Below are 27722 nucleotides of genomic sequence, written 5' to 3' on the forward strand. Positions count from 1 at the left end.
AGAAAACGTTTTGCGTATCCCACATGAAGGCAAAGAGTATTAACCTGTGCGCCAGTTATAAAAATTCTTTTCTTTGGACAAATGTAGTGTGAGCTGAATACCGTTTGTATTGCTCGGCGTAGGCGAAGCCATTCCAGCCCTTATCGGGATGAACTAGATGATTTGGGAGCGTAATTCCCCCGCGGACATGGTATCGGGATACCCGCCAAATGGCTTATGCTGTACATGAGACTATCACTCCTTTCGACTAATGGGTGATATACGCACACTAAACAGAAGAGTATGAATCAGCATAGCATTCTCGCGCTGGAACGGGCCAGCTCGATACATCCCTAAGCATTCAAGGATAAGGAAAGCCTGAAGCAGCGACAAATCAGGAACCGGGATGCTCATCAGTCCACTAAGGATGTATGGCACCAGGGCGCCGTACAGGTATACGGAAAGTTGATGCGTGTTTTTATTCTTGTATGTCTGGCCCAGAATGATGATGGATAGGAGAAAGATCGGGTCTGCGCTTGTCATCTCAAGTGTCGCAACATGGATCATCGGATAGGAGGAGCTGAAGTGGCGGAGAAATTGATTAATATATTCTTGCAGGTTCTCTACCGACAAGAGTGCATTGTTACCGTCGATGGTGGTGCCTTCTGGTGTCACTGGGTGGATGCCTGCTAGCAGATTGAGGATCTCATCTCTCTTTGAAAGGGAAAGGGCGATTTTGCCTCCTAGATTGAGAGTCGGCTCTTGTGTCTTCTTTTCTGCCGTCTGTAGGACCACGTCCTGCATCAGGCTTTGGAGGCACTGTTCTCCTGGTCAGCATGAACACACAATATGTCTAAAGAAGTTATACAGCATCCTAGGGTAGGGAAAAATATATCCCTGGAGCTAATAACCATCTTACCATCGCATCGTATGTGCATTGAACACCGCACACCGACTGAGTCTCGTGACATTCAGAGGCAATGCCTAGATGACTGGACTGAGCTCCTCCGCCGTTTATCCTAGGTGTCTTTTTAGGAGAAGGCGACCGCTGCTGTATCCCTTGTCTAATATCGCCATGCTCTACTCCGATGTGAGGAAGCGTGGGAGAGGCAGCCGGAGGCGAGCAAGTGAGGCCCATTACGTCAAAATGCACCAAATCAAAGGCAGAGTCATAGTACATATTCCCCATCTCACATAAATGCATTGAGGGGCTGGTTACGCTCTCCATATCAGCTGCATCCAGAAACGGCCCTGTGCTGTGGAGACCACTTTCACCTGGCATTTTACCTGCCGATACATCATCACCTCTGACTCCTTGCTGAGAGCCTAAAGGCAATGAAGAAAGGGGATGCGCTAGGTCCATGAAAGATTTACTCTTCTCAGTATCCTTCCTCGGCAGCGAGGGAGAAGTAGCTCCTGAATCACTGGCCATACGAACACCGGATATCGTCTTCTGACGTGACTGCAGAATGCCCAGCCCTGGACCACCGGCCAGACCGTCTTTCGTCGTATGACGCACTTTGTGTCGTTCTGCCGCAAAGTTAGATTACATTGCATTCATTCCAAAAGATGTTAATGATGCCTACCCAAGAGATCTAATCTCTTGAACGGGGCGTTGCACCGATTGCAGACCCAGCGGGTTTCAGAGTGGTTCAGAGAGTGTCGTTGCAGGTGAGACAGTCGGGTGAATGACTTGTCACAGGCAGCGATTGCGCAGCGATAACGCTTCGCTCGTGAGCGGTCAGCTTGTAGCTTCTTTCTATCCACTGTCATCGTTGTGTCTTCTATTTCTTTCGATCAGAATGTAGCGATGTGGTTTATGATTGTAGGATAAAAAGATCAATCGACAGCGTCGATTGTAGATATAATATGTTCATATGAGGATACGAGACTGCCCCAGAGTTTGACCACTAGAAGATGGTTGGCCTGTGTACACTTCTTGACCCCACAGAACTCAAAGCCTAATTCTAGTTAATCCTCAAAAAGAAAGCAGAAGAACACAATGACAATTCTGTTCCAATTGTAATCGAAGTCAGATAGACACTGGTATCACTCTCAGATCGGAGAGCGGAGGTTATCCATCCTTTTGCCGATGACCGGAAATGGGAATTACCCAAACAACATCAATGGCCCGGGTAATGCGCCTATCTCGAGACTAGAGATCTCAAGATTCTTCAATTGCACTCTCCCCACTCTACTCAATCTCGCCGCATGCAAGCAGCGCCCTACCCAAGCATTTCCCCACGCAAGCAATTTCTCCGAGATAACGCTAACGGGCCGATCCCCACCCATGCTCTTTAATTTGACAGTCATCTAGCATATTTCCTGCGTACAGCTGACCAACAAAATGTCGTTTGAACACCGCTCTGCCGAGGTGATTGTAGTCGGGACTGGGATTGGTGGTCTCGCAGCCACGAAAACCTATTTGGAGCTGTCACTGGAGACCGATATAGTGCTTCTTGAAAAGGTATGTTACAGCATATCCTCTTGTCTCCATGACGCGTTGATTCTAATGTGAATAGCGACCAACCTTGGGCGGAGTCTGGTCCGAAGAAAACTGCTATGAAGGCCTCAAGACGAACAACCTCGGGGGCACGTATGAGTTCACGGACTTCCCCATGGGCGCGAAATACGGCGTCAAAGATGACGGTCACATCCCTGGCAGTGCGCTTCACCGATATCTGAATGACTTTGCAGTCCACTTCGACATCTTCCGTCGGATACACTTTGAAATCCAAGTCCTGGAGATCGAAAAGCTCGAGCAGGGCTGGCGCTTAACAACGAAAAACAAGGATTCAACTCTGACCATTATCTATGCATGCGAAAAACTGATTATGAGCACTGGACTCTCCTCCACCCCCAACCCCATCAAGATCCGCGGCATTGACGAGTTCAAGAGGCCGGTCATCAACCACTCGCAGCTGCGTGAGCAGGGTGCCCGAATTGCACAGGACCCTAATGTTAAGCATGTCACCGTTGTCGGCGCGTCCAAAACCGGGTACGACGTTGTGCATCTCATGGCGTCGAATGGGAAGAAGGTGGACTGGGTGATTCGAGAGTCGGAAGGGGGTGCAGTTTGGATGGCGTCCCCGTGGGCCAAGTTCGCAGGAGCGAAGACAAAGCTCGAATACTTAGTGACGATGAGGTTCTTTACGTGGTTTAGTCCATGCATTTTTGGTGACTTTGATGGATTCAGCTGGATCAGAAAAGCGCTGCATCAAACTCGTCTGGGGAGATACATTGTGCATAGATTCTGGGAAGGAATCAGAATGGACATTATCGACCGCAATGGGTGTCGGAAAGAGGAATGCTTGAAATATCTTGAACCGTTGGAGAGGTATGATATCTTCCCTACTTCCTACTCATCACTCGTTACTAACGACAAAAAGCCTCTTCTGGTCCGCGCGAGTTGGGATTCTCAACTATCCATCCGACATTCACAATTATCTTCGCTCTGGCCAGGTCAGGATCACAAGGAAAGACATCGACAAGCTATCCAGCCCCGGAACTGTAACCTTTGCAGATGGCACCAGCCTTGAAACAGACGCCCTCGTCGCCATCACTGGGTGGAAGCTCGCCCCATCGGTCAAATACAAACCCGACGGCCTACGGGAGTCTCGGCATCCCTAGCAGCAACCTCAGCGCAGAAGATGAAACGCTCTGGAAAATACTAGACAGAAAAGCCGACGAAGAGATCCTGAACCGCTTTCCATATCTCCGCAATCCTCCTCCTGCGATCCCCTACAAACAAGACGTCAGTCCCTTCCGACTGTATCGTGGCATTGCCCCGCCATCTCTTGCATCGCAGGGTGATAATTCTCTAGCATCATGAAGATGGTGCACAGTACGAGCAATGTCATCATCGCAGAGTGCCAAGCCTTGTGGACATACGCTTATTTGAATGATAAGATCGCTATTGACAAGTCAGACGTGTATCATCAGACCGCGCTCTTCAGTCGGTACGGAAAGCACCGGTATCCTTGTGGGTTCTCGACGTGGTATCCGGAATTTGTCTACGATGCTGTTCCATATGCAGATATGCTTCTTTCAGATCTGGGACTGAATCATAGGAGAAAGCCGACGCTGAAGAAGGAGGTTTTGGAAGGTTATACGATTCATGACTATCGGGGGATAAATCAGGAGTGGAAACGGGTTCATATGAAGACATCCAAGATGGACTGACTTGAATGTTTCCATGTTGTTATCATTGCTATTCCCTTTCTCTTGTTTACTTTGGGTTTCCTTACTCCTTTCGGGGCAACTGACGTGACCTTGTGATCCAAAAACGATCCATGTTCTAATCAATCATAAGCAAACTCCTCCCTACTGGGCTTGTGCTACTCGGAAAAGAAGAAGTAATGCTAAATCTCCTTCTTCTAGCCGTACCAAGAGGTTTAGAGGCCCACAAGCACCGAGCTTCCAACACCTTTGCTACTCTCCCCTATAGATCGTTTCCCTGCTTTCTCCAGGTTCTCCCATTACAGAGCATAGCATAGCCACACGAGATGTACGTCAGAACAAAGGTGTAAATGTCATAAAGTTGCTGTAATTCCTTGTACCCATCCCATCTCGTCGATAACTACCAAGCTACAACAACGAGTTACTAGTTATATTTGATTACCAATACATCGGACCAGCCAATCTATTCATCGCAATCATTCAATCATTGTACCGTTATCCTGCTTCATCCTCTCCACTGATCTGCTCACAAGAGAAGTGAACTATAAGGGGTACCTAAACGAACGAAGTTGGAAATCTGCTAGATCTGCAAATTCCTCATTCGCGACGTGCTCGTGAACGATGTTTCCTACTTAATGTTAGTACATAAAAATAGCTTGATAATGAAAGGAGAGGGAAAGATACGTACTTTGAGCATCAAGAGCATCTTGCTTATCTCGCTGACGATTCCAGTACCAATGGATCCCTCCGATGGTAGCTATACAGTCTCCTCACACCCGACACCCTTCAGACACGAGTCGCCGTCCACTCCACAACATTAGACGCCGGGATGACCACTTTCGGTCGATTATCATTATCCTTCGGGCGCTTAATGGGCTCCACCCCCGAGCCAGGCAGGGTTACAAAGGTTTGCGCATGATCCGCGAGCGTACCCCAATCCCACCAGTCCAGAGTATTTCCCGTGAATTGGTATCTGAGCTGCTCGCCAGGTCGGACGTCTTCACAATCCCCGTCCGCCGACATGGTCCAGAAATCAGACCAGGTCTCCCCGGGGAAGAGCGTCGCGAACCGATCTTCTGGGTTTTCTCCCACGTTGAGCTCTCTGTCGGGATTATCCCAGAAGGCATGTGGTACCCGATCGGGTATGCATGTTTTCCATTGCTTGTCAGTCTCTGGACTTGACTGATTTGGGGAGATATGGCGATAGACGCTGAAGCTGGTAAATGGGTTGAACGCCCAGGTGTGGAAAGTGATTGGCTGAGGGCTCTTATTGTCGGCTGATGGGCGGTGGTATGTGACCTGGATGGTTATCATCAGATCTCTGAAACGAGACATTGTGGAGTCGCAGCTTATGTGCAGGCTCAGGACTGGTGCGTCAGGACTGTCTTTGTATTAGCTGACCAATGTGCCTAACCCTGGAGGTGAAGAGCTTACACTCTTTCGCTTGGATCAATTGGCGGCGGCGTCGGAGGGGACGGAAATGGCGGTCTCTTCCTTTCGTCCACAGTGAAGGTGAGATGTGCACCGCCTGGAACCAGGATTGGCGGCCACTTTGGCTTCGTTTCCATCTTCTCCTGTGTCATACCCCAGTCCCAGTGTGAAACCTCTTGGCCTGTCCAGAGAAGGGTGTAGGTACGCCCCGGTTCTACCAGCTTGACCCAGGTATCAGGGAAGCTCGTTCGCACGTCAATCGTACTGCGGTCCCAGTTCTTCTTGGCTTCTTCAACGTAGAACGATGCTGGCTCATCGGGGAATTGTTTGATTCTGGGTAATTCTTGCGAATATATCGAGTGCTCCTCGACGCCGATCCTCTCGACATTGCCGCTCTCTGGATCGTGAGATAACAGGATAAATGCCTCCTTACTGGGGTCTATGAGAGTCGACCAGCGAAGCCAGAACTGTTGATCGTCTAAGAGCCTTCGCAAAGTTATTGTCAGTGGGTAGCTTCGTTTCTCATCCCCTGCCCAGAGTGTCGGGCTGCCATCGAGCTCGAGGACCACTGGGGGGGTATCGGGCCTATGCAAACGCTCCTTAGCTGATATCTTTCAAGATAGCTATACTTAACGTACAGCCTATCGTTTTCGTTCCATCTGATGTACGGATCCATTGGAAGCAGTCTTGCAAATAGTTGGTAGGAACGTAGGCGGCAGACGGTCAGGAATAGTTTGGGCCGAAAGTAAGGGTCTAACTTGTAAATTGCACGAACTGTTTCTAACTTAAATAAGTCGAGCTAGGCAGTGGGTCACCTGCCAGCTTACTGACAGCTTACTTCCCTTTCCAGTATCCACCAATGGAGGACTCACTATCATGAAACTACTTTATCCTGGACCAGTAGTTAGTACTTCTGTACGCTAAAGAGATTTCCCTTTCTCATCTAATTTCCGACGAACCCCGAGCCCCCTCAACCGTCTTTCTCTGTCACTCACTGTCCCCGTCTATTTAAATCACCCAATGTCTCTAACAGGTTCCCACCGTTAGTCCCATTCACAGCTTGTGCCTATCGAAGGAAAGTGGAGTGAAACCCAGCAAAATGACCCCTTCCTGCCCTAACTGGCTGCGTGTGTAAGTATCAGACCATCCGGGTAAATGTAACCCTACTGAATCTCCACCCAAACAGACTCCTCCTCGGCCTCGAAATCACCGTGTTTCTACCTCAAATCTGGCGTATCCGGACCCAGAAGACCGGCACCGGCCTCTCCCTCCTCTACATCTTCCTGAATCTCCTTACTACCACCGAACGCTTCACCGCCGGCCTCTTAACAGCCGTCAACTGGACCATCGCCGGCGCCGACCCGCCAGGCTACTTCGCCCATACCCCGAGAACAACCGGGGATACTCTGAACCTAGTGCAGCTGGGCACCGATTGGGTGCTGCTTTTGCTCCTGTAAGATTAGTTCCACAGTCCGTGCTCCGCCGGACCGAACCCCAAGTGAACCCACTAAACTGAATATGGCCCAAGCTTCATTTCATGTCTCACTTATTCCCCTCCCTATTCCCCCTACGCCAGGCTTGCACGCATCTTCCTCGCTGTCCTGTACACGGCGTTCACTTTCATCTCCATCATTCCGACCTTGGCAGATGCCCTCTTCACCATCTTCCATGAACTTGGTGAACGTGAGCCGGACTTTGGCGTGGCGATATTCATGGGGCTTCATATCTATTTCCTCAATACCTTAGGCACTCTTCCCGTTATCTGCTCGTTTATTCCTCAGGCTATTCGGCTCCGCTCATTGTCGGTGGACTCGGGCGTGGTGAGGGTCCAAGATTGGGCTCTTCAGGCGGTCGTGTTGGCGATGATAGCTGCGTCGTGGATCTTCCGAGTGAAACTCGCCGATGACGAAGATGATGTCCTGATGCCGTTTCGGTCTATTCCTTGGTTTGTGAGGGTAGGTTGGCCGGCGGGAGGGACGGGGATATTTGCGGTGGTCCAGGGGGGGTTTGCTGTTCTGGGGGTGGTGGGGAGAAAAGGAGTAGTTGGTGGTGGTGGTCAGGGAGAAACGGATCCGCTTCTGGGAGGGACGAGGGATGGTGTTGAGGAACATGCTTGACCTTTTTCAGTTGTCTTCTGCTTTTCCCTATTCTACGGTGGGAGCTATTCGAGCTGCCTGACTACTAGTCATAACGGTCAAGTGGGAAACTATGTTGGCCTCATATGCTGTGTATTTCATTAGTCTAGGCTAAGGTACACAAACCACCACAAAGACTTGGTCATCACCCCACGCCCCCAATAAGTCTTCATTCACCACAGAAGTGGAAATATCTGTGAATGGGGAAGGTCATTGTGATATAGAAGCAAACATGGACATGATAACGTTGGTGTACTCGTCATCAAAATCTTGGAGCCTCCGACATAAGCCATCTGACACCAGTGACCAAGTCCTGCGTAGCAGTCTTCGTTGTGGTCAGCTCGGGAAATATCCAGAACGCGTGAGGCATTCCCGAGTATACAGCAACCCGGACTGGTATGCTAAACATTATTCAGTGTAGTTCAGAGTTTAGTCTAGGAGGAACAAGTACCCTTCATCTTCAAGTCTATCCGCATAAGTCAAGGCCTCGTCACGGAGCGGGTCACGGCCACATATTATGATAAATGATGGCGGAGACCCACCAAGGCAGGTGGACAATAATGGAGATACTGTAGGATCTGCCGGGTCACACGGTTGATACCACTCCAGAAAGCGTTTCATGGATAGCTGATTCAGGATTGGTGTATCGACGAAGTCATTCATACTTTTCAGTCCCATTCTCTGGTAATGCAGCTCACTGCAACACAATACTGGAGCCCGAAGAAGCTGGCCCCGAATACAGACCCCTAAGCTCGGAGACAATTGGCACAGTACCGCAGCCTATGTTGAAAGTGTCCCATTCTCTTAGTACGCACCGATTACTAGATAGCATAACAGTGCCATACCAAGTTTGCTCCAGCACTGGTCCCACCAACATAAATCTTACTCTTGTCGAAGCCATTGGTCACGTCGTTTTGCGATACCTATCATAGCGCTGCTGTTAGCTATACCTTGTGCTTTCCTGACGCCCTGAGGGGATCAAATACCCAACGGAGTGCAGTGATCGAGTCTTGAATAGCTGCTGGATGCGGATGCTCTGGTGCACTGTGATCCCATTAACCAATGGCTGGCGAAACCTTAGAACAATGGTTCACATACAGGCGATAGTCAACACTGACTATACTAAGCATAGCTTGCACGCATAGTGTCCGACAGATACTGTCTTCACCCTCCAGATCTCCCATGGCCCAGCCGCCTCCATGGAAGCTTCATATCTCATTAGCCGTTCCGGAGCATCAACTATCTCCAAAGACATACTATATCATGACGGCTCCATCTGCTTCAGTCGACAGCGGCTTGTATATTCTCAACTTCAATTTTGACGGTACATCTGCAGTAAGGTCATAAACATGAAGCCCTTTAGCTGTTGAATCTCCCTGATGCTGTGCACGCATCTTGGCTTCCCGCATTGTTTGACGAAATTGGTGTACAGAACCAACAAGATGAGGAACTTTACTTCTGTTATTGCGATAAAACTGGCTTTATAATCAGCTTTCAATTAGTGTGCCAATACTTTCCACAGCACAGTTGCAAGAATCTTACCTCTTCCCATTCCAGGTTCCTTTCGGCAAAGTTGTCCCGTTGCGATAGCCACCAGCCAGTGCTGGCACTGGGTATCTGCGCTTCAGTCATGTTTATTCACTGGCACCAGTGCAAGCTGCAGTATGATTAAACCAGAGAAGCTGCCCTCAAAGACAACTGTCCATGGCTCTTAATAGGGAAGAACAGACATAAATAAAAGCTGCATATCATGTCATCATAGTGATTGCCATATGATGCATGAAATTCTCAGAGTGTGTGCGGGCATGTGACCGGACACACAACGACCACCTCCAGACATTGCCTGAAAGGCTACATCTTAAATTCTCTTGCCTGCAGACTCGACGCTCGGCAGAGATCTTTCAGACTTGTGTGGGAGATTCGAGACGCAATCTGGTCATTTCAATTAACCTTCTGAAACTGGGATGCTTGGTACCTCCAGACACGTCATTCCAATGTTTCTGACCACTTGGAATAGCCCCAAATCTTGCCAAACCAAACACTTTGCTGAGGGGACTATGAAAGCAATTTGATCCCCCTACTATTCCATACAGACTTACATCGGCAGATCGTCGATATGAGTTTTCTGGGTATGGTTCTCCACATATACTCCTCTTAAGCACCATAAAGAATCGTCAGGTTAGCACTAGACATTCAAGTCCCCCAACTTATCTGATTTGCATTTGCCGCCGTTCTGCTGAGACATCTCATACCATTCAAGCAACAGTTACTCAATATAATCCCCGCTGAAACGGATCAGTATGACGGAGATCGTCGGTTCTCCGCATTTCGGCACTCGGATCATTTCATCCCTTGCAGGGACTGGCCAGCACACTCCTCCGATGGAGCGTTACACGCAGTAGCTGGCGACTGTTCCGAATCAGGAATTATACTGTGACAATCGCTGCAGCTAAAGCGATTTTGCCGATATTTCCTGGATATCAAACGAAACGTGTCACGATGATTGGTCTCGGCAGTAGTTATAATGTCCTATCTCCTACCCCTCATACAGTCACGCTACACATAGAAGAGGGGTGGCTTTATTGACGATACGCCGTGGAGAATTTGGGTTGCAATGGAATGTGACTACGCTACGCGACGGCTGTGGTTAAATACCAGGCTTCATGGCCGGTTCTCTTTGATTCTGCACCGGCCGGTCATCGCGTATTGAAGCTATCTTCTGCCGGAAATGTTGGTCTCGCCAAAGGTTCACAAGGCCATCCTAGCAGCCCTTCTAGCTGCTAGTGCGGCAGGCCAAGAGAACAATAATCCGAGTTTCGATGTACTAGACTACGTGAATCCCCTGATAGGTACCTCTAATGGAGGTAAGGACTTCCTTTGGAGATTTCAAGTCGCTGAACTAATATGACTGCAGGCCACTCATTTGCAGGGGCAACTCTGCCCTTTGGTTAGAAGTCCCAACATGCGAGCAATCTGCATGTCTAACAGAGTTTAGGAATGGCCAAAGCGGTAGCAGATACCATTGGTGAAAACCAGGCCGGTTTCGCCTATGACACGACATACGTCTCAGGATTCTCACACATGCATGATGACGGAACCGGTGGCGTGAGTCAATGACTCTCGCTGCATTGTATGCTGCTAATACTGAGTATCGGCTCAGTCACCTTCTTTAGGCAATTTTCCCATTTTTGTGCATCCAGGATGCCCAAATGATGCTCTTGACCAGTGTACATGGCAACAGTCTGATCGGGCGATTCCTTGGACAAAAGGCTCGCCCAAAGCGCGTCCTGGATACTTTGGCATTACACTACAGAGTGGCGTGTTTGCCGAGATGACTGTTACAAATCATTCAGCTTTGTATCGATTCACCTTCAACAACGCGACCACCGAGTCGCTCAGTCCTGTGGTTCTCGTCGATCTCATGGATCTTCCACAATCGCGCACGAATGGAACAGCCTCGGTAGACCCATCAACAGGTCGCTTGACAGGAAATGGTACCTTCAGCCCCAGCTTTGGTATTGGAACGTACGATCTCCACTTTTGTGTCGACTTCAAGGGGGGTGTCGTTCGCGATACGGGGGTGTGGTTGAACAATCGTGCCGGTCAAGGGCAGACCACCGTATCACTAACATATGACGGGAGCAACACCGCCGCGTCTCTCTCCGCTGGCACATTCACTCGATTCAATATGTCAACGAACGAAACGCTGATGGCAAGAGTCGGTGTGAGCTTCATCGGCGTAGAACAGGCCTGCTCCAATGCGGAGAAGGAGCAACCCGATTTTGACTTCAGTGGCACGGTGAACGCAGCAGAGGCTGCATGGAGGGACAAATTGAATGTGTTTAGTGTTACCCCGGGCAGCGTCTCATCGGATATACAGGAGGTGTTCTGGAGCGGAATGTATCGAACCATGATAAGCCCGCAGGACTATACTGGAGAGAACCCACTCTGGCAGAGCGACGAGCCGTACTATGACAGTTATTACTGGTGAGTACCTCTTGGAATGACTGAACATCTTACTCACAAATAGCTAGTATCTGGGACTCCTTCCGTGGCGTTCATCAGCTTCTGACGCTAGCCGACCCACTGTCCCAGTCTCGAATGATGAGAAGCCTGGTCGATATCTACCGCCACGAAGGATATCTGCCAGACTGCCGAATGTCACTATGCAAGGGATATACTCAGGGAGGGTCAAACGCGGATGTTCTTCTCGCCGAAGCTTTGTTGAAGAATGTCAGCGACATTGATTGGGCTACGGCGTATGAGGCCGTCGTCAAAGACGCAGAGGTCGAGCCCTCGAACTGGAACGTCGAAGGTCGCGGTGGATTAACTAGCTGGAAAACACTCAACTACATCCCAACCGACGACTACGACCCATATGGGGTTGGACTGCATACCCGCAGTATTTCCAGGACAGTCGAATACGCGTACGATGACTTTTGCATTGCTCAAATGGCCCAGCGTCTGGGTCATCAAAGCGACTACGAAACGTATATGCTTCGTGCCAACAACTGGCAGAACATGTTCAAAGACGACCAGAAATCTTACCTACAGGGAAAGGACACTAACTTCACGGGTTTTCTTCAACCTCGATACCCCAACGGCACTTGGGGCTATCAAGATCCCATCTTCTGCAGCCCACTACTAAATTTTACTTCTTGCTATCTGAACGCAGACGGACACGAGACTTACGAGGGAAGCGCATGGCTCTATTCATTGTGCGTTCATCCACTTGTCTTATCTCTGCTCAATAAATGGACTAATCATCGTAGCTTCGTACCCCAAGACATGGCTACACTGATCACACGCTTAGGCGGACCCCAGACCTTCACTTCTCGCCTTTCCTACCTACATGACTCCGGTCTTCTCTACGTCGGCGACGAACAAGCCTTCCTCACCGTATTCCAATTCCACTACTCCGGACGGCCCGCATTGTCAACTCAACGCGCCCACTACTACATTCCTTCCCAGTTCAACACCTCCGTCTCCGGCATCCCTGGCAACGATGACGGAGGGGCCATGGGCGCGTTCGCAGTGCTTAGCATGATGGGCTTGTTTCCAGTCCACGGTCAGGACGTGTATCTCATCAGCCCGCCATTCTTTGAAGAGATCAGTATACAAAATAAGCAGACGGGAAAGGTCGCCACCATCCGGAATGTTAACTTCGACCCTACGTATCAATCGATTTATATCCAGAGTGTCATGCGAGACGGCCAGGCCTGGACGAAGAATTGGATTAGCCATGACTTTTTCCTCGAGGGCGGTACACTCGAGCTGGTGTTGGGGTCTACGGAGAGTGATTGGGGGACTCGTGATGAGGATTTGCCGCCGAGTATGAGCAGTTAATGATAGCTATATGCCTTTGTCATCTATCAGCTAGCTACTGATTGTGCTCTCAAGTATCCTCTTGAAACTAGTACTCATCTTACATGTCACATATTGTAAGCATATAGCTTATAAATCATGCACAAGATTGCCCATCTTTTCAAGCAGAAGTGCGATGTATCACCCAAAATCAGGCAGAACTGTCATCAATCATACTGGCATCACGGTCTATCCATTCTTCCACATCCGCTTTTACAGTTACGTGTCTCTTTTCTGATTTTTCCTCGGTTAACTCCTCATCCTGAGACTCATCGATATAAATCCAATCATGTATTTTCTTTTCACTTGGAGGATATCCCTCGACTCGCAGCCAGCCAAATATGCTCCGTGTCGCATTCTGCGATACACCCTCATCACCATGATCCAGACCTTGATAATCTACTGTATCATCTGTCACCACAGTATCTTCAGTACGACGTACTCTTGTAGGAGTATCATCAGACATCTGATATACCACTTTACCATTTCGGCAAGTCCATTTCCACCCTGCGTATTGAAGATGATGCCCAGTACAATCCGCATGCAAACGGACATCAATCTCCGTATCTTCAATCGCTGTTACCCCGAATGGCATCCACGGACATATAGGCCACCTAGTGTGCTGTTCCTCCTGAATAAGATACAGAAGTCGACACTCATCAGCGCGCCGGATATAGCCATCTTTTGCAGGATGGATAGCCTCTTGCATAAATGATTGTGTAGTTCCGGACCATACTGCAGCGTGTATCTCGGTAGGTATTAGTCCAAAATTTCCTTCGTATAGAATCTTCTTCTGCATGTTCAGGATGGCGCCGCCTAGCCATAGAAAGGAGAGGTGTGGGACTCGGTTCATTAGCATGTGAATGAGAATGGAGTTGTCTTTAATGGAGTTGATGATGGTGGAAATGGATTGGAGGTATGGGCTTGCGAGGTTGCAGGGTATGTCTGGCGAGTAGAAGATGCTTGATAGGAGGGAGCGTGATCCTTGCGTGTGGCAGCTCAGGGTGAGGAGTTTGTCTAGAGTATGGGGTTCTTGTAGTGAACTGAGGCTGAGTTGGGAACTGTGTTCTGATGGACTGGTTTTTTGGGAAGGTCGGTGGGTATGGTTTGGTCGTGGGAGGGTAATGTTCTTTTGGTAGATATGCATGCTTGGAAGGAGTAGCACGGCTGACAATGCTGCGTAACATTGATCTACTATGTCGTACAGAGAGCAATAATCGGATAGATAGTGCAAAGCAGTCGTAGCTGGTATAGCTGTACCGGAAGATATTGATTGATTCTTTTGGTGCTTGAGTGTGATTGTTGGGTCCATCGGGAGACTGATTGACCAAGGGGATCGGAACATGTCGTTATCAACTGCAATATAGGCTTTCCAACCCTCTCCTGGAGCCAGGATAGCAGCCCACCATTCTGCTGCTTCATCATGAGTATCCCCTATATCTACCACCACGGAGCCTCGATTCCCGGCTTCGTTGATGCTGTCCGCTTTGATGTCCGAGTACGCGAGCACGGCGCCGGGCATCAGTTCAGCCCAACGTGCCGAGAGAATATAGCTCCACGCACTCATTAAGACGGCGATGTGACTATGCTCAGTGTTGAACCACTTTATATAACTCTGATCTACATCGGCAGAAAACTTAAGAGGGATTGGAGATCTAGTCGAGACAGGAATCTGCAGATGCCGTTTCTGGATAGGTATATTGCAAGCCTCTGATCCCTTCCAAGTTGATGTACCGTGAACAGAGAGATACTTGTGAGTGACTCTCAGATCCAAGTTGATTGGGAAATGAGGTTGATTTGCAATAATTGGCTGGATATCAAAGCATGACTGGGGAAAGCTGGATGCCTGCGTCGCACGGATATAGAGGGCTTTCCACATGCGAAAGCCTTTTTCGTATACGGCTTGCCGTTCTGCGGCGCTGGGAGCGGCATCCTCCAGGATCTCATCTTCCATAGTGATGGATGGAGGGCTGGAGATAGGTACTGCTATGGCTTGAACCAAGGGCGCTGCTGGATGTAATAGACGGTGAACAAAGGCATGCTCTTAGTAATCAGTCATGCTGAGTGACTGCATATAGCGTAGGCCACTATAGTTGGGATGCACTCTTCATGATTATCATCGATTATACTCGCTTTCATAAGGCATCATGTTCAATTTTGGTTGACTGACATTAACTGCAAGTAGATTCATTCGTAAATCCTGATAAGGAAGGTATAAAAGAGCAAGATTCATTGCTAGAGACGAGGCCGCAATCGAGCTTGCACTATATCTAGACGTGAATATCACCAAGTCACCACCATTCGATAGATTCTAACCAACTAGATCGAGATGAAGAGCCGTCACGCTGATGGAAACCGTAGAGACATTCTCTAACTCGATCATCTTCTGAGTCAAAAGCAGGCCATGGATGAACGTTGCGGCTGCAGCCGGCCACAAGTACCGGCCCAGCCGTGCCGACGTTTCTCCGAGCGAATCCCGGGGCCGATCCCGCTGCCGTCCATCGCCAAGCTCGACGACGACGAAAGCTTCCTCATTCATTCATCAGGAACTAGATGTCGATGTACATTGGATTATACAAAGTTGTATAAACCGTGGGGTCTGCTTATGCTATTCCTGTCAATAGGATGAATAGCACTGTTTGCTTCGCCCCCAAACCAATCCTTGACCCCTCGATTGACGCCACATCAAGAGTACACCATGCCCGGAGTTCCATCAAACAAGGCGTGTGAGCGATGTAAAAAGCGTCATCTCAAGGTTAGCATCATCTCTCCAGCCATTATGTACTGTCAGTCTGACTATATCAGTGTGACGAGACACGCCCGAGCTGCCAGCGTTGCACCAATGCCGGTGTTGAATGCCCGGGATATGTCCAAACGCGGAAGTTTATCGATCAGGGTGCCTCGGTTCGGCGTCGATATGCCCCATATCAGGAGAGCAACCCCAGAAAGGACGCTTCACAGAGTCCATACAAAGTGAGTACACGGATATCCATTCGCATGAGTCTGTATCCTGGTAGTCATCGGCTCACACCGGTTAGGTGACAAGAGAAAGTCCGTCCAATATCGAAAGAACTGCAAGTAGAGATAACGCTGCCAATGATTCAATACGGACAAAATTAGCTGCAGCAACTGCAGCCGGTCAGTCCGATGCGAGTCAAGCATTTTTTGGTTCACCTATAGCTGAATCAAGACGTCAAAATCAAGACACCCAGCACCGCGCGAACACAAACGAGAGTCTACTCGCTGGTGCTGCACCTCGTGAACAACCATCGCCTGGTTTGCACAGTCGTGGCAGTCACCTCCCTCTCAGTCATAGTAACGCTTTCGATGATAGACCTCACCCCCAAGATGTGCCCATGACTTATGAAGAGAATGCAGCAGCTCATGATGACTTACCATCTGACAGCCGATCTGTGCAAAGCGACAAGGAGGATTTTCACGAGGTAGTATCGGAGTTGATGACCGACTCTGAGCATGAGATTTCGTTTCTTATCCGCCATTTCTCGCAGAACATCGCACCATGGTTTGTACAGCCTGCCATTATATCATGCTCTGCTCTAACACGATGTGTAGGCTGGACCTGTCTGATAGCGGAAGGTTCTTTACAACACATGTTCCCATACGAGCGATAGATGACTCTTACCTAAGATATTCTATCGCTGCCTTGGCAGCCAAACATCTCGGCCAGATGAAGGGCGCGACATGTCCGGAAAGCATTGGCATGTTTACTAGCCCAGCAGTCATGGAGACGTATCCCAACGCACCAGACGTGGATTGGTATCTCAAGGCGGCAAACTACTACTATATGTCCATCGCACGCTTGAACTCAAGCATGCCCGAGTCCTTTGCGACTCCGTCCAGTTCCGCTGTTCTGGAAGGCCCAGTCGGGATTGTGAACAACTGGCTGAACCGCTATGCAAAGGATACGCCTTCCTCCGCGACAGATGATACTTTGTGGAGAAAGGCAGAGGCCTTAGTAGCCACGGCAACCATTCTCACAATGTATAAGCTCATTAGCGAACCCGGAGAGAAATGGAATCTGTAAGTACACCACCCCCCTCTATCTATCCACACTCCCCAAACTCCCTGCCTAACAGTGCAACAGACACCTCACAGGCATCAACTCACTATTCGAATCCCTGCTCCACCTCCACGACACCTCCCCCGACAACCCCATCAAATTCACCCCCGGCATCAACGCCTCATTCTGGAACTTCGCTCGACAAGACTACCTAGCCTCCTACTTCACCCGGCTCCCCACCTACCTCGACCCAACCAACCTTCCCCTCTGGCGCGCAGCCGGTCTCTCCTTCACCGAGACCGGCGAAATCAGCCCTGCAAGCAGCACCTCCTTCCCTAGTCCTGAAGACTTCGCCTCCAACAGCCTCACCTACCTTTTATCCAAACTCACCAACTTCCTCTCCCAACTCCGCACCTCCCAACTAGACCAACTCATCACCCAACAATCACCTCCACCCTCACAACCACAACCACCCAGTACATCAACATCAACATCAACAACCTGGCTAACCCTAACCGTCTCCTTCCAATCCTGGGTCGACCAAATCATGCCCCCAACCTTCCGGCCCTGCCTACGCCTCCACACCCCCCGCCCAGAAGTCTACTACTCCCTTCCATCCTGCGCCTCCGCCATGCAACAATACCATTTCGGCCGACTAGCCCTCTGTCTCAACCGACCCGCAGACATCATCACCAGCCCGACAACGGCATTCGACCGACTCCAGGGCTACAGGGAAGTAACCAAAGAAGTAGACTACAGATGTAAAGAGATAGTAGGGATCGCGTTAGCGAGGCCCCAGAGCTGCGCCAGGATTTATATGCCGGCGTTCTTGTTCGCGGCGGGACAGTGTTTTGAGAAGCCGGGCGAGAGGCAGGTCGTGGAGGAGTTGTTGTCTGGGATTGGGGCGGATTTGGGATGGGAGACGGATTCGGAGATTCAGAGGTTGAAGGGGTTGTGGGAGGAAAAGTAGATAGGTAGTTATTTTACGAAGTGTGTGTTTGTTGTAGTTGGTAGATAGGGTGGGTAGGTAGATTAGAGGGTTTGTCAAATTGTATTATGTGTGTTGTGGACATTGGAGTTAGTGGTGCAGTGCAGTGCAGCACCGAGGCTAGTGTATGCCACCGGCAGTTAAGAACAGCCGAAGCGAAGGCAAACATCAGGCAGAAACTCTAAATAAATAGACACTTTCAGCCACAGTGTAAGATACTATGGGTGTACCGGATAATATGAACAGAAAGTCAATGCCGGCAAACCCCCCATCTTGCATCTCCCGGACTCTACTATCTTCCCTGCTCCCACTGATATATAATCAACAATCACAAATCCCGACATTCAATCCAGGCCCGTTGGAATCAATCGTTGACGCAGTCACAACCAGCCATCCAACCCCACCGCGGCATATTCCCGCCAAATTCAACGGCAATGCAAAAAGTGGAGAAAAAAGGACGAGAAATCCGGGGAAGTGGGTCTCATAGCAGCAGCACAGACATCTCCCCGACAATGACAGAACATGCAGGCGCTATAAACGAACCAATGAAGGATCAGCATTCACAGAATCGGCTAAATCAGCCAGTTTCATGTTGGGCGTTCCTCTCGGAATCCCCCGCTCTTGGCTCGTATCGCTGGCTTGTGGTCCCTTGGATCGGCTATGGCGATGTTGTGGTCCGGGGGAATTCCGCGTCGGGCGGGAAAGGGTCTGAGGGTTGGCGTGGGTGGCTAAGTATGGGATCGGGAGTAAATAAGTAGCTGGGTTTGGGATGGTTGGATTTGAGAAAGATTGCAGGGCTCTTCAGGGCTCTCTGTTTCAATACACAGAATTGACAGTGCTTGACCCTTTCAATATGGAGATGAATTATGATGAAGCTGTAAGTGGTCTTTTGACGATGATTTAGGATGCAGAGTACTAACGAGGCTGGCTGGATAGACTCTCCATCAGTATGTTAGATCTCTCTAACAGGTGATCGCTGCTAATAATCTCCAGGATTGAGCGGGAGCTCAATACTGAGATCTATCCCGGGACAGAGATCATGGCGGATGTTGGCTCGCATCACTTCGTGAAGTCGTCACCCCGGTCAGATCGCGTGCTCGTTCCGCAGCCATCGCAAAGCCCGCATGATCCTTTAGTAAGTAGATCCTGCAGTTGGAGTACGACGCACTGGAGCTAATCAATCGCCGCAGAACTGGAGCAGGAAATGGAAGATGAGCGCCATCTGCTTATCCACTGCGGTTTCCTTTAGTCAAGGCCTCGGACCGTTGGCTCTGGCGCCAATGTTTCCACAACTGATGGAGGCTTTTGACGCCGATCTTGCCGCCGTGGTCAAGTTCACTGGCGTGTGCATTCTTGTGTTGGGATTCAGTAACTTCTTCTGGTAAGCCAGACGCTTCCGAGCCGTGACAGGGCTAACGAAAAAAAGGATTCCTATCCAGACGGCTTATGGTCGGAGACCCGTCTTGATCTTCTCCACTCTGATTTGTCTGGCCAGTAATATCTGGAGGGCCATGGCAACGTCCTATGGGAGTTACATGGGAGCTTGTATCCTCAATGGCTTTGGAGCTGGTCCTGCCGAGGTTGGTTGTCCCAAACTGAAGCGAGAGGTAGACTGACAGCGGTAGACATCTCAACCCGAAATTATTGCAGACACCATCTTTCTGCACGAAAGAGGGTCTTTCAACACCCTTTATTTCACGTTCTATTTCGGATCGCTTATGGTAAGACACCAAGTCAGGTATCACGCTCCATGACTAATTGATGTCATATAGGTCGGACCTATCATTGCCGGTCCAATGGCTCAGCATGTTGGCTGGCGTAGCTTCTTCTGGTTCAACGTCGGGCTGCTGGGGCTGGTGCTCATTCTGGTCATTTTTCTCTTCCCAGAGACCAAATGGCATCGAGTCCACCCTGGTGAAGACCCCTCTGCACAAGAGGCCTCCAACTCAGATACAGGATCGGAACCGGAGCCAGAAAAACCTGCTGCAACGGCCCATCAGGAGAATATTGCGACAGAGACAGGTGACACAGATCCATGGCTGGGCCGAGGCTATCCATCGAAGCAGCAGTTCAAGCTGTGGAAGGTAGAAGACCACAATTTGAAGAAATTATTGATCAGCTTCTGGGTTCCGTGGAAGCTTCTGTGCTTCCCCATCGTTGAATTTGCTGCCTTCAACGTTTCTTGGTCAGCCAGTGTCTTCCTGACCTTGAACCTCACCCAGAGCGAAGCCTTCTCCGCGCCCCCATACAACTTCTCCAGCCAGACCATCGGCTTCTTCAACTTTGCGATCTGGATCGGAGCATTCATTGGACTGGCGACTAATGGGCCTCTCTCGGACTGGATCTCCATGAGGGCGACGAAAAGAAATCGGGGCATTCGAGAGCCAGAGATGAGACTGCCCGCGATCATACCGTACGTGATCATATCCATCATTGGAAACTTTGTGGTGGCATTTGGATACCAATATCAATGGGACTGGAGGGTGAGTTTTCCATAGTTGCCTCGAGATGGCTGTACAAAGCTAATCAGCGGTGCAGGCTATTGTTATCATAGGATACACTGCGGCCGGTATCCAGGTCGCTGCCATCCCAGCTATCACTAGCACCTACGCAGTAGACAGCTATAAGCCCGTTGCTGGCTCGATATTCGTTTCGATCACAGTAAACAAGAACGTCTGGGGTTATGGGTTCAGTGAATTCATTACACCTTGGATAGCAAAGAGCGGCTTTGTGAAACCAATCATGTTGAACATGTCGCTTGCAGTTTTGTGGTGTCTCTTTGCCATTCCGTTTTACTTTTATGGGAAGCGTTTCAGGAAGTGGACAGCAAAGTCGTCAGTGCACAAGATGTGATTGCAGCCATATGTATTCTTGTTTGGATTTCTCAAGGCAACAGGCCTGCTGTTGCTGGTGTTTCGTATATTGCATTATGTGTACAGTACACTATCGCATTATTCGTCGTCTTCATCCGGGTCGTACAGATCCAAGTCCAACGTAGCCTTGGGTTTCGGCATCGACGCGCCTCCCATCGCAGATCCGCTTGTTGCCGCAGACCCAGCATGCGCTGCTGCTTTTGCGGCCTCATCTGCGTGACGCGCTTCTTCGCCGACGTCTACCTGCGGCATCGCATCCGCGATCCCTACGCCCTCGGCCTCACGTATCAAGCGTTCAACTTCCTTCTCTGGTTCGAATCCAGGGCGACCCTCAGCCGCAGCAAGCTGTATTTGTGCCATAAGCCCCATGCGAATGCGGTCTTCCATTGGATACGGTAGCATATAAGCCTGTCGAGTCATCTTTGCCGATTCGTCCAGCCAACTAGTCGCGTCTTTAGTCACAGTTGCGACCGGTTCCGCTGCCTCAGTATCCTGGTTTCCATTTGTTCCCGTCATCTCTGTATCCGGTCCCTTGATTTCTTGTAGTCTCTCGCGTGATCTGGCCTCTGCCGTCGCCGCAGCATCGGCAGCCGCTTGGTGATTATATTTGCTGATCCGCCGCGCAAAGTCCAGGAGTAGCTTGTAGTCCACCTCTTTGATACCCCGTAATCCACCAGTCCTAGGCGTTTCACCGTGCATGTTCTCATCCGAGTCGTAATCCGAGTAATCGTCCTCGGAGTCCAGGTCGCTATCGGACTCGTCTCCACAGGTCGTTGTGATTTCCTTCTCGTATGCCATCACCTCACGTACGATGCTCTTAACTTTTTCTTCCAGCTCCTGAGCCTCTTCGCGGAGTCGTAGGATCTTGGCATAGTTCTGCTGGTGTTGTCGGAGCGTCTCGACGGCGGAGGTCAACGAGTCGTCTGCGTCCAGTAATCCGATCGCGGCGGCGGGGGCGCCTGCAGCTGTTGGTGAGGTTGTGAGGCTAGTGATGAGCACATTTAGTTTACTCTCCAGGTTGGAGAGGGTGCCTTGGAACTCGACGTTCATTTTGTCTTCAGGCTGTCCAAGACGTCGCGATGGGCAAGAATCAAGGACCTGCAGGGAGTTTGAGGGTGTCGAAGTCAATGGTTAGGGGCTGCAGCAAACGATATGCTATCGCCAAAAAGGGAGATCCCCGAAGATTGAACCACAACCTGGTAATCGTTTCTTGCAGTGAGATGCGAATCCGGTGGAGCTCTGTAGCTTCAGTTTGTTGTCGGCAAACAATGAGATCGCCGGCAGCGCACGTGATCGTAGCTCTGTCGGCACGTGACTGGTGTTCTGCTGGTTTCCGCTATCGCAGGTTGCCATACCATCGGTTTTCAGTGGTTTCATGCCAAGAAATATACCTTGGCCACTAGTAGTGTGACCTGCCACATAAATACCCTCTAATGTCGAAATAATTTAGCATAATGATACTTTATCATAAATGATGAGCTCCGGCGCTACAATACTATCTACCATTAGGATATCTAGGTATTCTGACAAAACTTGTCTCTATTCCAGCTCAACGCTGGTGCACCCTATCTTAATCACAGAGAACAGTATTCCACAGGCAGCAGATTGCTATTGCGGTCTATTTATTATTTTATATCTACAGCAGGTCTTTCAAGCTACTTGTAAAGGTATTTAGATTCAAGAATATATCTACTAGATAATTATAGATATCTTTAAATAGTATAACTATTATTATCTCCAGAGCTGTTTTAGTCTATTTACTATAGACTATAATAGTCAGATCCAGCAATACCCGTGTTATATTACTAAGATTGCCCTAGCCCTTTAATATATTATAGCAGACAACGGTGTGGAGTAGGTAGTAGAAAGATTTAGGACTATAGCTGCTAATACCTCCAGCATGTCACTACCTACCCAGAATGTGGGTCCCTGGTAGGTAGCTAATGATACAGTAGCTAAAGGTAGTATTAATCTCAAGCTCAATCTATATCTATTCAAGCTTTCTTCTAAAGAGTAACTAGGTATAATCTTTTTATATAGGAGCTGTATGTGGCATTTATTAGAAAATATTAAATAGGATGGGAGGATACTTCTTTTTAGATTTACTAATATAGATTTTATCTTTATTTAGAGAACAGCAATCTTTACAGATATTATCCTATGTGAGAACTAGAATATAGTCCACTATATATCTGGCAGGCCAGGCACTAAATACTATCTAGAATATAGCTGAATAGAATTAGTCTCTATTTTATATATTTCCATGGACTTGAGCACTCATTGGTGGGTGGTTAATTAGGTAAATATTATATATTTGATTCTCACTGATTATATAGAAGGTGGGTCCCTGGATACTTCATATAGACTGGTGAGAGTATTAATTTTATAATAGATGATAAGGGTATCTTTACTGGGAAGATACCCTCAGTTCTGGACCCTATGTTATCCGGTGAGATCCGGCTTGCTGGCGCTGGAGGAGGTGTGAAAAGGGCGTGGGGAGCCAAGCGGCTACCTGATTATATTCCTTAAAACCCCTAATTGCCCTGGTACTTTGTGGTCCGCCTCTTTTTTGGTCGACTCCCTTCGCCACCCCCTGACGCGCAGGTCGAAATCCGGAAGGTGGAGGGTGGTTGATAAAGTCCATGATGGATAATGATGGATACACCTTTCACCCAAGCATATCACCACCGGGTCACTTATGCGAGCAGACATTCACTGGCTTGTGGGCCCAGATGTCCAAATCCAAACAGCTTTAGCAGAGAATGTATTGGATACTTGGGAGTAATAAAAATAGGCTAAACATTAACTTTGTTAAAGCCATCGTCTACTTTGATGATGTTCGCGGAGTCCGAACGGTTGCATTCTTATATGAATGATCGACACAAAAAATAATAAGTCTATCCGACAGAACCTGGGGATTAACATTCACAAATGCTTACAGTCTACAAACATGTTGGATACATTACATGTGGGGGGTTTGTCTCCAAAGTTCAAATGCTTAGGCAATGTGAACGTAAAGATGGTGGCAAAGGCCTTAAAGGCTGATTTCGGCTCAGTCGATTTATGGTAAAACAATGAATACAGAGAGGATTGATAGCATGGCCAGATGATGGTCTTCGATTAAGCTCATGGCTCAAACGATAATGATGATGATATTACCCAAGCCAAAAAGGACATAAGTAATTACCTGGATGCCTGCTTTTTTAGTCAACCTCTCTCAAAGGTCTCCCTTTAACCGTCAGGGAGATACCGGACGGAATACAAAAGTACACTGATCAGGTAGAGAACCACTATCGTTTTAGACCGTAAAGGGTCTCGTAGACCAAATACATGTATTCCGTGACAAAAAGAGAAATCGAACCTTGGCCCTCAATCTCTGAGGGCCCTCCCGGTCCTAAATACACAATTGAAAACATGGGGAAGGATAAGTCGTGATGTCAATATAAATTCGGAGGCGGTCAGCTGTCGATTGGTAGCTAAATTCAGTCAATCCATGACAACCTCATGGGGGGAAACGTCTTCTGCTGCAACGACGCCTGATGGAGACGGAACATCTAAAGTTCCAGTAAAGCCAGATGAGATTTTAATCCAACGTTCTGTCGAGTCACCCTCTTCAAAAGCAAGCTTTAATGAGATCCCTATTGCTTTCTCAAGCACAAGTTCTCCTAAGCCATATGTCCGTTCTGTCTCGGTATGTTCACCGTGCATCCACAAGTTATTGCGGTCCAAGATTTTTGATTGTCCATGATAAACGTGAACACTGTCAATCCTTCCTAGAGATCCTGCGGAAAACCAAAATCCAGCTGTGTAGGATCTCTGTTGTTTCAATCTTATGTACTGTGGGGTTGGAATTGCGAGATGGACCCATTCATCTTGTAAGTAATGGTTGACCTTAGGATAGAGAACTGCGCCCCAGCCTCTTAGTTGTATGTTGGTATTGTCGCCTTCAACACGTGTTGCAGTGCCATGAATGTGAAACTTGTGGTAAGACATATCAGCATATAAGAGGAAAGAACAGAAATAGTAGAAGGGTTCAATTCTTAGTTTACTGCCTTAATTAGGCAGAAAAATAAATATTAAATGTTAGGTGCTATCGGAAGAAAATATATAGTTTTAAAACTGATCAATATTATATTGAGAGGAAGCATTATTTAAGTAGGTCTTAAGGTAGATTGAGACTCTACAACGAATGTAACACTACAGAGTGATGATATCACGACTTTAAGCATAAATTTTTTCTTTTGACTCAGAGCGGATGGAATGCTACAGTTATTGATAGATACATTTCTGGTAAAAAGAGAGCTTGTTGGATAAGGATGTCTTGATGCTTGGAAGCCTGAAGCCTAGGCTTGTCTTGGACCCGCCGTTTGAGAGGATGTATTAAGTATAGCTTAATTAGCCAGTTAGTGTATGTCGTACTATAATAACTAGGTTAGCTATAATTAGGTTGCATTAGTTAGTTAGCTTAATCCCTTCTTTACTCACAGGTCAGTTTAAAATATGGTATTTTAGCGGTTACCCTAGCATCATATGTGACGTTTGCATCTCGCCATGATCTGCGGGTGACACCCGGTGTTTCGAGGTTCAGGTTTCTCCTACACGCAGTCCTACCCGTAAGGTGGCCCGCGTAGACCTCGCCAGAATATCACCGAAGTTACTGTGCAATTGGAGAGCTCCAACAGGTTGGCAATTACAACCCGTTTGCGGGCAATGATCCCTAGCTTTTTTCCGAATGCATCGCCAGCTTGTCCTTCATAAAATTTTCAAACTGAGAGACATTTAACCTCCGCAGTGCTTGAGGTGTGCGGCTCAACAGGGAGCTACAACCAAGGACTCAAGGATCTTGTAGTCTAGATGACGACAGATAACCTTCTGATTCCGAGGGCTAACGATAATCCCACATTCTATAGCACCCTTATGGATGTGGTTCCGAACTTCATGTTGGAAATTTGTCTTTGCGCCTTGGACGGGTGTGCTAAGCACCAAAGGGAATACAGCGAAAGAAATGATCGCGGCCGGGTTTGTAGATGTTGTTCAGCGTCGTTTCAAGGTTACAATCGGGCCATGAGCCAAGGACCCACCTTTGAAAGAGCTGGGCCTATATAACAGGCTGCAGTGTGAGGAAGGAATTGAGGGTGGTCAATGGAGTGATAGGCTGGGGCCTCAAACTAACAATATTCCGAAGAAGCCCCCGTCATCAGCCCGCCGAGTGGGTAGAACGACCCTCGCCTGAGTCTATTGTGTGGTACAGTATGTATTCGCAACTAGACTACTGCAATTATCCCATGTATAACGAACTCGAGTGACTGAAATTTATTGTAAGATTGAGCGTTGATAAAGCTAAATTGGGAGCTGTCTTTCTCGTTAAACCGGTACTGTTCTATAGATGAGTCAGAATATGGGAATGGCTACAACTGGAAGAATCGCGGAATATGGAAGAATATTTGTTGGTTATACGTCCTTGTTATAATACTAGACTGTAGGTTCTCATACATAAACGGATTCGTAATTTTCCAGCTCCATGCCAAGGTTGATCTAGCGTGCTTTCATCTCTGGATTGCTGAAATATTTAAACAGAATAAGTGGTGATACCGGTTTTCGGAAATTCTGTAACTTATACAACCTTGGGGAAATATCGACTGTCTGGACCATATTGATTTTAAGATACGCAAAAAACCAACTGATTCCATAGTACTGCGAGCCTAAACTTTTAGATCTGGATGAATTATCCAATCCCTATGTCAGGTTCGTATAGAAAAAAGGATAAATTGTGCTGTTCTTCGTCTCATACGACCGCCACCTTAAAACCTAATACCCTAGTTGGGGGCCAAGGGGTGGGGAAATGGAGCGGAATATCTGGTGAAATAGCGACCGATGGTCATGCTGTGCCGACTATACGAAGTGGTGAGCGTACCGGGTCTCAGGGGAGTTTCTTACGATTAGTACGTTACATAATTGTGAGTTCTGCCTTGCGTTGAAATAGCAGCTATGTACGTATTGCTTCCCACTCCACTTCGTACCATATACATCAGTATTCTATTAGAAATCCCCGCAAACTATTCTCGGCACTTAATCTTGTGGTTATAGATGTTCTAACTGCCAAGTCAGTTCCAAGACTCGATGGCTGTATCACAGTCCCCTCCAGATTAGCACCAGGTTAACACTTCCAATCCCAGAAAACACTTTCACTAAGAAACAATGAATCCAGAATAAAGAAATAAAGACGGGAGGAAAGGGGCTATTGAAGTTATCATTCACCTTTTTTACAACGCATGGCTTTCCTATACAACAGAAAAGTGTGCAACTATGGATACAGGTTAGTCATATATGGTGCTCTCACAGAGATGTAATTAAATTGTCTGTATACCTCAGAGCCAGTCTCCTTTCCAGGTTAAATTATAATGTACTTATGAAGAATGTGCTTTTATATTAAATATCTATAATAATATACTTTACCATTAAATTGTTACAACTGCTGTCACAAATTATATCTATACAATCTTTGCTTACTGTACAGATTTGGCCCTATTATATAATTATGTTAGAAGGGCTCTTACCTACTGGCCTAGAACTTATTTATTAATTACTAAATTAGTTACTCTAGATCCTAGTTAGATTCTATATTAATAAGAAATACTATAGTAGTTCTCTATGTGAGTGCCTGGAAACTACGATGATGTAATCAACAGAAGTTTGTACATTCACTGTGAAGAACTTTCGAAATCTGGAGAAGAAAAGAAAAAGACTAACTA

The 27722-nt window shown here is 48.1% G+C and overlaps 11 protein-coding genes across 11 annotated transcripts; 5 read left to right on the forward strand and 6 right to left on the reverse strand.

Annotated features, from left to right (window-relative positions):
• Positions 1-234: 234 nt before the first annotated feature.
• Positions 235-1752, reverse strand: ASPBRDRAFT_28636 (C2H2 finger domain transcription factor; the record flags this gene model as incomplete). Its single annotated transcript, XM_067622538.1, has 3 exons — positions 235-798; positions 899-1509; positions 1566-1752. The coding sequence occupies 3 exons, from the start codon at positions 1750-1752 to the stop codon at positions 235-237; spliced, it is 1362 nt and encodes a 453-aa protein (XP_067480643.1).
• A 574-nt stretch (positions 1753-2326) lies between these two features.
• Positions 2327-4324, forward strand: ASPBRDRAFT_670785 (uncharacterized protein; the record flags this gene model as incomplete). Its single annotated transcript, XM_067628838.1, is given in 5 exon segments — positions 2327-2446; positions 2502-3316; positions 3369-3593; positions 3613-3788; positions 3848-4324. The coding sequence occupies 5 exon segments, from the start codon at positions 2327-2329 to the stop codon at positions 4159-4161; spliced, it is 1650 nt and encodes a 549-aa protein (XP_067480644.1). The 3' UTR covers positions 4162-4324.
• A 170-nt stretch (positions 4325-4494) lies between these two features.
• Positions 4495-6312, reverse strand: ASPBRDRAFT_41077 (uncharacterized protein). The gene is made up of 4 exons (XM_067624486.1): positions 6228-6312; positions 5593-6174; positions 4847-5539; positions 4495-4786 (listed from the first exon to the last, which is right to left on the reverse strand). Exons 1-3 carry the CDS (start codon positions 6263-6265, stop codon positions 4945-4947), a joined length of 1215 nt encoding a protein of 404 aa, XP_067480645.1. The 5' UTR covers positions 6266-6312; the 3' UTR covers positions 4495-4786; positions 4847-4944.
• Positions 6313-6550: 238 nt separating this feature from the next.
• On the forward strand, positions 6551-7706 carry ASPBRDRAFT_205648 (PQ-loop repeat-containing protein; the record flags this gene model as incomplete). The annotated part of the gene is made up of 3 exons (XM_067621748.1): positions 6551-6720; positions 6776-7042; positions 7118-7706. The coding sequence occupies exons 1-3, from the start codon at positions 6689-6691 to the stop codon at positions 7704-7706; spliced, it is 888 nt and encodes a 295-aa protein (XP_067480646.1). The 5' UTR covers positions 6551-6688.
• Positions 7707-7986: 280 nt separating this feature from the next.
• On the reverse strand, positions 7987-9356 carry ASPBRDRAFT_53606 (alpha/beta hydrolase; the record flags this gene model as incomplete). Its single annotated transcript, XM_067627096.1, has 7 exons — positions 7987-8125; positions 8176-8504; positions 8570-8647; positions 8711-8768; positions 8823-8930; positions 8982-9199; positions 9267-9356. 7 exons carry the CDS (start codon positions 9354-9356, stop codon positions 7987-7989), a joined length of 1020 nt encoding a protein of 339 aa, XP_067480647.1.
• Positions 9357-10452: 1096 nt separating this feature from the next.
• Positions 10453-13070, forward strand: ASPBRDRAFT_122342 (glycoside hydrolase family 92 protein; the record flags this gene model as incomplete). Its single annotated transcript, XM_067617503.1, has 6 exons — positions 10453-10588; positions 10639-10671; positions 10720-10829; positions 10885-11711; positions 11759-12442; positions 12497-13070. 6 exons carry the CDS (start codon positions 10453-10455, stop codon positions 13068-13070), a joined length of 2364 nt encoding a protein of 787 aa, XP_067480648.1.
• Positions 13071-13154: 84 nt separating this feature from the next.
• Positions 13155-15473, reverse strand: ASPBRDRAFT_502994 (uncharacterized protein). The gene is made up of 2 exons (XM_067626513.1): positions 15259-15473; positions 13155-15175 (listed from the first exon to the last, which is right to left on the reverse strand). The coding sequence occupies exon 2, from the start codon at positions 15040-15042 to the stop codon at positions 13240-13242; it is 1803 nt and encodes a 600-aa protein (XP_067480649.1). The 5' UTR covers positions 15043-15175; positions 15259-15473; the 3' UTR covers positions 13155-13239.
• Positions 15474-15786: 313 nt separating this feature from the next.
• On the forward strand, positions 15787-18079 carry ASPBRDRAFT_194353 (Zn(II)2Cys6 transcription factor; the record flags this gene model as incomplete). The annotated part of the gene is made up of 5 exons (XM_067620739.1): positions 15787-15843; positions 15894-16061; positions 16127-16611; positions 16662-17129; positions 17194-18079. The coding sequence occupies 5 exons, from the start codon at positions 15787-15789 to the stop codon at positions 18077-18079; spliced, it is 2064 nt and encodes a 687-aa protein (XP_067480650.1).
• Positions 18080-18950: 871 nt separating this feature from the next.
• ASPBRDRAFT_194354 (putative MFS transporter) lies at positions 18951-20950 on the forward strand (the record flags this gene model as incomplete). The annotated part of the gene is made up of 8 exons (XM_067620740.1): positions 18951-18974; positions 19034-19044; positions 19091-19232; positions 19288-19478; positions 19524-19677; positions 19723-19818; positions 19870-20580; positions 20636-20950. The coding sequence occupies 8 exons, from the start codon at positions 18951-18953 to the stop codon at positions 20948-20950; spliced, it is 1644 nt and encodes a 547-aa protein (XP_067480651.1).
• A 98-nt stretch (positions 20951-21048) lies between these two features.
• ASPBRDRAFT_53611 (uncharacterized protein) lies at positions 21049-22020 on the reverse strand (the record flags this gene model as incomplete). Its single annotated transcript, XM_067627098.1, has 1 exon — positions 21049-22020. One exon carries the CDS (start codon positions 22018-22020, stop codon positions 21049-21051), a length of 972 nt encoding a protein of 323 aa, XP_067480652.1.
• Positions 22021-24456: 2436 nt separating this feature from the next.
• ASPBRDRAFT_28646 (uncharacterized protein) lies at positions 24457-24963 on the reverse strand (the record flags this gene model as incomplete). Its single annotated transcript, XM_067622540.1, has 1 exon — positions 24457-24963. One exon carries the CDS (start codon positions 24961-24963, stop codon positions 24457-24459), a length of 507 nt encoding a protein of 168 aa, XP_067480653.1.
• Between the last annotated feature and the right edge of the window lie 2759 nt (positions 24964-27722).

The sequence above is a fragment of the Aspergillus brasiliensis genome (assembly GCF_001889945.1).
Source record: "Aspergillus brasiliensis CBS 101740 unplaced genomic scaffold ASPBRscaffold_4, whole genome shotgun sequence".
NCBI lineage: Eukaryota > Fungi > Ascomycota > Eurotiomycetes > Eurotiales > Aspergillaceae > Aspergillus > Aspergillus brasiliensis.